General features: G+C 41.7%; 1 protein-coding gene across 1 annotated transcript; it reads left to right on the forward strand.

The window, feature by feature from the left end:
- Positions 1-3,937: 3,937 nt before the first annotated feature.
- On the forward strand, positions 3,938-8,309 carry LOC117355734. Its single transcript, XM_033934707.1, has 2 exons — positions 3,938-4,340; positions 4,436-8,309. Exons 1-2 carry the CDS (start codon positions 4,140-4,142, stop codon positions 7,124-7,126), a joined length of 2,892 nt encoding a protein of 963 aa, XP_033790598.1. The 5' UTR covers positions 3,938-4,139; the 3' UTR covers positions 7,127-8,309.
- Positions 8,310-10,184: the final 1,875 nt, after the last annotated feature.

Below are 10,184 nucleotides of genomic sequence, written 5' to 3' on the forward strand. Positions count from 1 at the left end.
GAATATATAAAAATTTACATGACTCAGTTAAAAGCATCCTTAAAAAGCCAGCTTTTCAGGAGACTTTTAAACTTACTAAGTAATTTTTCTTCCCTTATATTGATTGGGAGTGAGTTCTAGATTTGAGGTGCCATGACGGAAAAGATTGTGTCTCTCCTTGAATAAATGAGTCTTAGTGAAGGGACTAAGAGGAGAGATTTCTCTTCCGATCTTAAAGATTTTATAGGAATATAAGGGATTAGAAGCCTTTTTAAGAAAGCAGGAGCTTTATTCGTTAAAATTTTGTGTGTAAGTAAAGCTATTTTGTATGTAATTCTGATTTACAGGCAATCAATGCTTTTCCTTTAGAAGGGGAGTCATGTGATCAAATTTTTTCCTTTTAGTGATTAATTTTATTGCCGTGATATGTAGGATTTGCAATCTACGTAATTCTTTTAAAGTTATTTCCTTGTACAAAGCATTACAGTAGTCTATTTTTGATATGACTGAGTGTATTAAAATGTTCAGAGATGCTTCATCTAGAAATGTGGATAGTGATCTAATCAACCTTAACCTATAGAAACAATTCCTAACAAGTGAACTTATTTGATTGTGCCCAAATTTGCATGTACAAGTCAAGGCAGCATTTAATAAAACTTGGGGGATAGTATTTGCAATACTGCTTAGGGGTCCTTTTACCAAGATGCACTAATGGGTTACTAAATGCTAACTCAAATTATATGGAAATATTCTCAATGGTATATTTCACTCCAGAACCATATTTGAACCAATAAAAAATTAATGTCCTGGATTTATAATTATATGTTAAATTCTTACTTGAGTGTATGAGAAAGCCTCAGCCCCACCACTCCACCGCTACAGTAGCTTCTAACAGCGGGAAGAATTATGTGGTTCTCATCACCGGCTTACCCATTATCATTTTAATTTTTTTTTTTAATTCTTTATTTATCATTTTAAAATTTTTAACAAAATCAAACATTTTGTACAGAAAGATTGTCAGATCATACACAAAATAAGAAGAAAAATAATTTCCATAATACTGAAAATCTCTAATCATACAATCTCAAGTTCTCAATAAAGTGATCCAAGAATATTATGATTGAACTTTAAGGAAATCAATTAATAAATTCTATACAAGAAAAAAGTATCTAATGACTGGATTAAGGAGCTTATTCTATTTAATCAAGTCCATTTGTTGTTACTATTATGTTGTTCCTTCCTTTTCCAAAAGTTTCAGCGTCAAGAAAGCTGTAAGTTGAGCCGGTTCAAAAAACACATATTTATTATCTCGATACCTTATTATACATTTACATGGGAAACATAAAAAGAAAATACCACCCAGCTGTGTAACTCCTGCTTTCATCAGAAGAAATTGACACCTACGGTTCTGAGTTTCTCTACTAACATCTGGAAACATTTGAATTTTCAAACCCAGAAATTCTTTGTTCTTATTCTTAAAGAACATTTTTAGTATCCAATCCTTATCTGGCAGATAGTAAAAGAATTGCTGGTTTAGCCAAATCTTTATCTGATGTTTCCAGAATTGCTGTCAAATCTTGTTGAAGGTCTTGTGTTTCCTGTTTCTGATCCTCCGCTTGCTGATCCCTTACTTTAATAGGCAAATAATATACTCGAATGAGAGGAGGTAATGATTCCTCAGGAATGTTTAATATCTCATCTATGTTTAATATCTCATCTAATCAATAAGTTATTAAATATTTTTAAATATTTTATATATACATCTCTAATGTTTCATTTTGTATAAGTTTTAACACTTATCTTTATATTATTAGCCTAACCCGGGAGCTGTAACCTGACATGTTTCGCACTGTCGTGCTTTATCAAGGGTCTCCCGAGGATATTCCTGTCATCCGACTCTATACACTGTTTAGAAGAGAAAGGTTTCTTCTAAACAGTGTATAGAGTCGGATGACAGGAATATCCTCGGGAGACCCTTGATAAAGCACGACAGTGCGAAACATGTCGGGTTACAGCTCCCAGCTTAGGCTAATAATATAAAGATAAGTGTCGAAACTTATACAAAATGAAACATTAGAGATGTATATATAAAATATTTTAAAAAATTTAATAACTTATTGATTAAAGATAAAAACGAATGATAATGGGTAAGCCGGTGATGAGAACCACATAATTCTTCCCACTGTTAGAAACTACTGTAGCGGTGGAGTAGTGGGGCTGAGGCTTTCTCATACACTCAAGTGAGAATTTAACATACAATTATAAATCCAGGACATTAATTTTTTATTGTTACTAAATGCCAAGCCACCCATTTTACATCTATGGGCTTCTTAGCATTTAGCACATGCTAATTGTTAGCATGTGTTAAATTTATTAGCACACTTTAGTAAAAAGGCTCCTTAAATTGATTATAGGGCTGGAATCAAAAAGCAAACCGATCATGTACCGATCGGTTTGCGACCCCTTTGCGACCATATTTCCCTCGGGCCTCATTCACTAACCTCTCCTGTGATCCGCTTCGAATCCGTGCATACAAATGAGGTGGAACGCATGCAAAGTAGGCAGGGACGCGATTCACAACCCAAAATTTCACATCCGAATGGGCTGGCCAATCAACTGAAGAAGCAACTGCTGGGGACCTGTCAAACGTCTTTCCGACTCTGGAAGCCCTGCTTGCTGCCCTCTCCTGCCTGCTCACCCTGAGTTGCTGCATTGTGTGACCAGCCAGACCTTTCCCCAGTTCAGATTCCAGTTAAGTCAGAAAAGAAGAGAGTAATAAAGAAAACCCGGGGAGGAATTGGAAAAGGACAGGCTGGGTTTGAGCTGAATAATTCCAGTAACCACCAGGGGAGCCCAAGAGGTCCTTGGATCTCAGCCAGATCTGAGCAAGCAGGGCGTTGCCCTTGGGAATATAAGCCTGGCCCAGTCAGTAAGAAAGGAGGCCAGCTAGGGAGGAAGTTTGGGTCTTTCCTCCCTAAAAACCCTGGGGAACCGGACAGGGACAACAAACCCCAACCGATGGAGCTAGATAATTGTGCACAGCCTGAAGAGGTGACTTCCTTACAGGAACCTATGGATTTTCAGGAGGCTTGTGCTAGTGTGAATGACTATCAGCCTGAACCAATGCAAGTGAATTGGAATGTAAGCCACAAGCAGTGAGTGTTTTGTTTTTCTTTACTGTTTGTAGGCTGAGAAGCTGGCTTTTGAATATTGTTTTGGGGTGAAAGCTGGGAGAGAATGAGGGAGAGGTTTTTGCTGATATCTGGGTGGGAATTTGAAGCCTGAAGGAAGGCCCAAACTTGTGCAGAACCTGATATTCTCTCTCCTGTTTCCTGGCAGCCATATTAGGTGATTGCCAGAGGCTTTCCTATTTTTGTTTTGTGATTTGAATGAAAGACTACTATTTTGTGGACTAAACCAAGTTATTGTTATAAAGCAGACCCATAAGCTCTCTGGAGAGCTGAGGCCTCATTATTGGAAGAGGCTGAAGAACAGTAAAGAAAAGAAAGTTTAACGCTAGTTTGATTAACTGCATCTGCTGTCTGTTTTTGCCTTTTTTTTTGGACTTTGAGAAGTTGCTGTTTGCTTTGCTGGTGGTTAATTGAATGCTACACAGAATTCTGACTGAAGTTCATAAAGTATTGAAAGCATTCAGCCACATGTTAATGAACTGAGTAAACTGAACTATTTGTATGAACTTATTGAGTGCTGTGACTTTATTTTGGGTTTTGTTTTTTTTTATATATTACAAAGACCCAGTCCTGCAGGGTGACTCCAGTCCGGGTCACACGCAAGGGTGTTATTTGGTGTAGTCATCAGGACTTCAGTGAAACCCATCTCTGGGTTCACACTGGTGGCCACATTAATTGGTGGCAGTGGTGGGATTATTGCACCTCCTGCAGGACACTGTTAAGCACTGCATTTGAAAAAAAAAAAAAAAAAAAAAAAAAAAAAACGTTTTTCTTTTGGCTTTTTCAATTTTGGACTTGGGGCTAGAGAAGGCATATTTAGCTTCCTGTTTAATTTTGTTTTTTTGAACTATGGACTAATTTGTCTGGATTAAAGTATTTGAGCCCCAGAAATCCTAATCATCCACTTGGAGGAGGAGTCCTTAACCGGAAGTGTGGAGGAAGTGCCAAGTACCTCTTGAGAAGACCTGTATGGGGATTCAGTTCAACGGTGGAGGCGGAGAGCACCAGATCGTGGTTCCAGTGCGGCATACGGAGGGTTTCAAAGAAGCCGGACCAGGGTTCCAGCTTCGGATCCAGAAGAACCGGGTTCCAGTAGGACAAGCCGTGCGGAGAGCGACTGGGGGCCAAGGAGGCCCAAGACCCAAAGGCGCAGACTCTCCAGTACTATCGGTAAGAGTACCTAGGCTGGGGGAGCCTGCTAAGGGGAGGAACAAGGGTACCAAGAAGCCACACTTGGGTGCCTTTTCTTTTTGTTTGCCTTTCAGGTCCCGATTATGGAGCAAGCCCAGATACTGGCAGCATTGGCTGGGGAGCGGCAGAGACAAGCTGAAGAACTAAAAGGCCTATTAAGATCAAGTGAGGAGCGGTGGCAAGCCAGCCAGGACACTATGTTACGGCAACACGGCGAGTTAATGGTGACCATGCAGGAGCAGGCCAAGATATTCGCCCAGATCCTACAGCAGACCACTACTCAGCCAATGAGGCCGGAAACTCCAAGTATAGTATCACCCACAATGGTGGGCGCAAATCAATTGACAAACCTTAATTTGTGCAAAATTGGTCCCGGAGATGCCCCGGATGATTTTTTGGCCTCATTTGAGCGGATAGCGGTGGCGGCAGGATGGCCTAGGGAGCAATGGGTGGTGAGGCTGTTACCCTGTTTAGCTGGTGAGTCCCTAGCCGCATTCCAAACCCTGGGCCCTGAACATGCGGACAGCTACCTCACGGTGAAAGCCCATATTTTGGACTATCTGGGGTATACCAACGAGCACTACCGTCAGAGATTTAGGGCCACACAGATGTTACCTTCAGAAAGGCCCAAAGCCCTCCTTCAGCGAATCACTAAGCTAGCGGAGAAGTGGCTATTGCCTTGCTTGAACGATGCAAGGGCCCTTTTTGCTGAGGTATTAAAGGAACAGCTGTTAGAGGCTGTTCCTAAGAATCTAAAATTATGGGTGAAAAGACAGAATTGCAAAACACTGGGGCAGGTCTTAGAGGTTGCCGAGGCCTACATAGACTCCCAGGAACCCGTAGGGGAAGGCTCAGGGGGCATACCGGGGTATTCTCTTAGACAGAGTCCTGGGGATCAAAATAAAAAAAACCCGTTAAAGGATCCTGCTCTGCCCGCACCTAGGCCTATCACACAGGGAAATCAAAGAAAGTGTTATCGGTGCGGGAAGATAGGACATACTCAACGGATGTGTAGAGAGAGAAGGGATTTTGTGATTAAGCGAGTCACTGATAGGGCAGATACGTCGAAGAGCCAGGTCCCGGTATGGGTAGCGGGAAAAAAAATAATGGCCTTACTGGATACAGGGGCGGAACAATCCGTGATTTCACGCCAAATGTGGAAACAAATTGAGTGCCCTCCCTTTAGAAAAGAGGGGTTAAATGAAGTGGCCGTCCGATGTGTGCATGGGGATGCTAGACGATATCCTCTTACTAACATATCGTTAGAACACAATAGGGAGAAATATAAACTTCCAGTGGCGGTTGTGCAGTCATGCCCTTTCCCCGTGATTCTAGGCAGAGATTGGCCCGGATGGGAGAAGAAGGGAAGGCTAGCTAGACCGTGGGGGAATAACTCTCTAACCAAATCTCAATATTCTGCTAAATGTGTGTTGGGAACTCAGGTTAAGGGTGGATGCTATTCCAATAGGGAAGGTTGGAAAAGGAGACAGTCTTCTTTTACATCCGGTAGACCCGGGTGGCGGCCTACACTTAGGTGGGTACCCCTGTCAGAGAAGGCTAAGGTCCCCACACAAGCATACTCAAAAGCAGCAGGCTTTGACATTTATGCGGCCTATGAGCAGATAGTGCCAGCTAAAGGCAGAGCGACATTGAAAACGGATATTCAGGTGGCCCCTCCCCCGGGCTCCTATATAAGAATAGGTCCGCGGTCAGGCCTGGCAGCGGAACACTCTCTTGACGTAGCTGCGGGAATAATTGACCCTGATTATAGGGGAAATGTCGGGGTTTTATTAGTAAACCACGGGAATTCGGATTACCAGGTTCATCCTGGAGAAAAAATTGCCCAGTTGATATGTGAGCGGATCTGGTTTCCTAAGTTGGAACGCTGGGAACACCTAAAAGATACCAGTAGAGGGGAAAAGGGATTTGGATCTTCTGACAGGAGGGTCACGAACAATCCGCAAACATTTGTTCGTGATTCCGCAAGGGAAAACTTACAGGAAGAGTTGCAAGCTATTACCTTAGAACATGACACTAGGAAGCAAGTTACAGAAGAAATGGGGAATTTACGGCAGGAAATAGCTGCTCTGAAAAATGAAGTACAAGTGAGGACTAAGACTCAGGAGGCTCGTTGGAAAGAGGAGTTGGCCACTGTACACGCACAATGGGTAGATGAGGGCATTAAAAGTAATACGAAACGAAGTCAGGATAATAGTGAACTTTTGTCCAAACTAGGTGAGACCCTAAAACAAGAAATATCTGCACAAACACAGCGTCATTCTCACTCAATTGAGGAATCTCTAGATCAGGTAAAATCCCAGTTGAGGGAATTAGAATCTAAGACATCTAATAGTCAAGCTCAGCAACAAGAGTTGCAGTCCCAATTTAAGAAGATTCAAACCTCACATGAACTTTGGGCTACTGAAGGGATGGAACCTGATAGCTTAGCCAAGCAGGGTCGGAATAATAAGAGCCAGTTAGAACAGCAAGCTATCCAGTTAGGCACAGTAGCTGACTCAGTGAAACGTGTGGGTGGTAGTGTGAATAATTTGCAAGAACAAATACAAGAACGAGTGGAGGAAATAGCCCAGGTCCTTACGGCCATCACAGTAAGGGTGGAAGGATTAGAAGGGTCTGAAGCGTGCCAACCACAAGTGGTCAAAAATCCTGAGCCTGCTGTGCTTCACTGGCCAGAGGATTTTGAGAATCTGTGTGCAGATCCCCGACCAGAGGAGAAAAGATTTCGAAATAGGAGACACAAATAAGGCTGACCTATGGAGTTTTTTTTTGCCCCTTTCTTCACTTACGGATGCTTATAGGGATAAGCACCATTTAACGGTGGGGGTATGTGACCAGCCAGACCTTTCCCCAGTTCAGATTCCAGTTAAGTCAGAAAAGAAGAGAGTAATAAAGAAAACCCGGGGAGGAATTGGAAAAGGACAGGCTGGGTTTGAGCTGAATAATTCCAGTAACCACCAGGGGAGCCCAAGAGGTCCTTGGATCTCAGCCAGATCTGAGCAAGCAGGGCGTTGCCCTTGGGAATATAAGCCTGGCCCAGTCAGTAAGAAAGGAGGCCAGCTAGGGAGGAAGTTTGGGTCTTTCCTCCCTAAAAACCCTGGGGAACCGGACAGGGACAACAAACCCCAACCGATGGAGCTAGATAATTGTGCACAGCCTGAAGAGGTGACTTCCTTACAGGAACCTATGGATTTTCAGGAGGCTTGTGCTAGTGTGAATGACTATCAGCCTGAACCAATGCAAGTGAATTGGAATGTAAGCCACAAGCAGTGAGTGTTTTGTTTTTCTTTACTGTTTGTAGGCTGAGAAGCTGGCTTTTGAATATTGTTTTGGGGTGAAAGCTGGGAGAGAATGAGGGAGAGGTTTTTGCTGATATCTGGGTGGGAATTTGAAGCCTGAAGGAAGGCCCAAACTTGTGCAGAACCTGATATTCTCTCTCCTGTTTCCTGGCAGCCATATTAGGTGATTGCCAGAGGCTTTCCTATTTTTGTTTTGTGATTTGAATGAAAGACTACTATTTTGTGGACTAAACCAAGTTATTGTTATAAAGCAGACCCATAAGCTCTCTGGAGAGCTGAGGCCTCATTATTGGAAGAGGCTGAAGAACAGTAAAGAAAAGAAAGTTTAACGCTAGTTTGATTAACTGCATCTGCTGTCTGTTTTTGCCTTTTTTTTTGGACTTTGAGAAGTTGCTGTTTGCTTTGCTGGTGGTTAATTGAATGCTACACAGAATTCTGACTGAAGTTCATAAAGTATTGAAAGCATTCAGCCACATGTTAATGAACTGAGTAAACTGAACTATTTGTATGAACTTATTGAGTGCTGTGACTTTATTTTGGGTTTTGTTTTTTTTTATATATTACAAAGACCCAGTCCTGCAGGGTGACTCCAGTCCGGGTCACACGCAAGGGTGTTATTTGGTGTAGTCATCAGGACTTCAGTGAAACCCATCTCTGGGTTCACACTGGTGGCCACAATTGCTGCCCCAGTTTTTACCTGCCCTTCTTCCCCGAATCTCTCCTGCCCTTCCCCACCCTGTGAGCCCGTGATTTTAACTCATGGGTTTAAAGCGAGTTAAAGCCACGGGCTCGCAAGGCTAAAAACTAATAATAAAAGTTTAAGTTTTTTTTTAAAAAAAGATTGTGGCTCTGACGGGTATGCGCAGACCATCTACAGATGGTCTTCGCATGCGTGGAGATTGCAGAAAAGCGATCTGTACCGGCAGATGGGGGGTGTTCCTCTGATCGCCCCTGTCTGCATATTTTAATTTGCTGAATTTGTCAGACCTACCCAGATCAGGCCCGATCGGGCAGGTTGGTGAATCTGGCCCATAGTGTTTAAAAAGTGGAGAGGAAAATGTATAAAAGAATGGTACCATCTATGTTAACAGCTCAGGATAATTCAGAAAAATAAGAACATAAGAGCAGCCATACTGAGTCAAACCGATAGTTCCTCTAGCCCAGTATCCTGTTTCCACAGTGGCCAATCCAGGTCACTAGTACCTAGTAAAAATACAAACATTAACAACACTTCATGCTACTGATCCCCCCCCTATCTGTCTCAATAGCAGACTAAGGACTTTTCCTTCAGGAATTTTGTTCTCCGAGTTTAAAAAATATTTCTTCCTATTGGTTTTAAAAGTATTTCCCTGTAACTTCATCGAGTGTCCCCTAGTCTTTTAGATTACCGATGGAGTAAAAAAAATTGATTTACTTGTACCTGTTCTACACCACTTAGGATTTTGTTGGCTTCAATCATGTCTCTCCTCAGCTATCTCTTTTCCAAGCTGAAGAGTCCTATCCTCCTTATTTTTTCCTCATATGAGAGGAATTCCATCCCTTTTATTGTCTCGGATACTCTTCTTTAAACCTTTTCTAATTTTGCTACATCTTTTTTGAGATACGATAACCAGAATTGAACACAGTTATCAAAATGAGGTCTCTACCATGGAATAATATTACAACTTTCCTAGTCTTATTTACCATCCCTTTTCTAATAATCCCTATCATCTTGTTTGCTTTTTTGGCCACCGACACACATCAGATGGATAACACCTAGATCTTTTTTTGGGGCATCTAGTTGACTGTGATTTGGGTTATTCTTCCCAACGTGCACACTTTGCATTTGTCCTCATTAAATGTCATCTGCCATTTGGATGCCAGGTCTCTCCATTTCCTAAGAAATGCCTGCAATATTTCACAGTCTGTATGTGTTGTAAGAACTCAACAGTTTAGTGTCATCTGCAAATTTAATCACAAGCTCAATGGGAAGTTTAAAGGGAAAATGGTGTAATCTTACTCTGGGAGAGAAAATAAAATCGTGAGGGGTCTGAAGAAACAATAATTGTAAAAAGCTTGTTAGGACATGAAACAAACTTTGATAAGCTGTGTTAGCCTATGAAAACCAGAGTTGATCCCAAGGATTACATATTGAATAGCAGAGTGAATTGCTAAACATTCTAAAAAGAAAAACTGCAAAGACCATCAAAAAAGTACCGTAAATTAAAATATAAATGGGTTTAAAAAAGGGTACATATGATATAATGCTATGGGTAAGAAGAGCTGAGAGCAGATATAGGAAAGAATGTATGAAGGGGAGAAAAGAAGAAAAAAAAAGAAGGAAATGAAGAAGGGAGGAGCAGAAAGGGAAAGAAGGGGTAAAGACAAAGGGAAAGTAAAAACAGGAAGGGAAAGGAATGAAAAAGAAAGAGAGGGAAAGGGAAAGGATACCTGTACAAGGATAGAAATGAAGGTTTTTAACAATTTCCTAAAATTTAAGTAGGAAGTAAAACTTGAGATCAACTTG

This window comes from Geotrypetes seraphini, chromosome 2 (genome assembly GCF_902459505.1).
Source record: "Geotrypetes seraphini chromosome 2, aGeoSer1.1, whole genome shotgun sequence".
NCBI classification, from domain to species: Eukaryota; Metazoa; Chordata; class Amphibia; order Gymnophiona; family Dermophiidae; genus Geotrypetes; species Geotrypetes seraphini.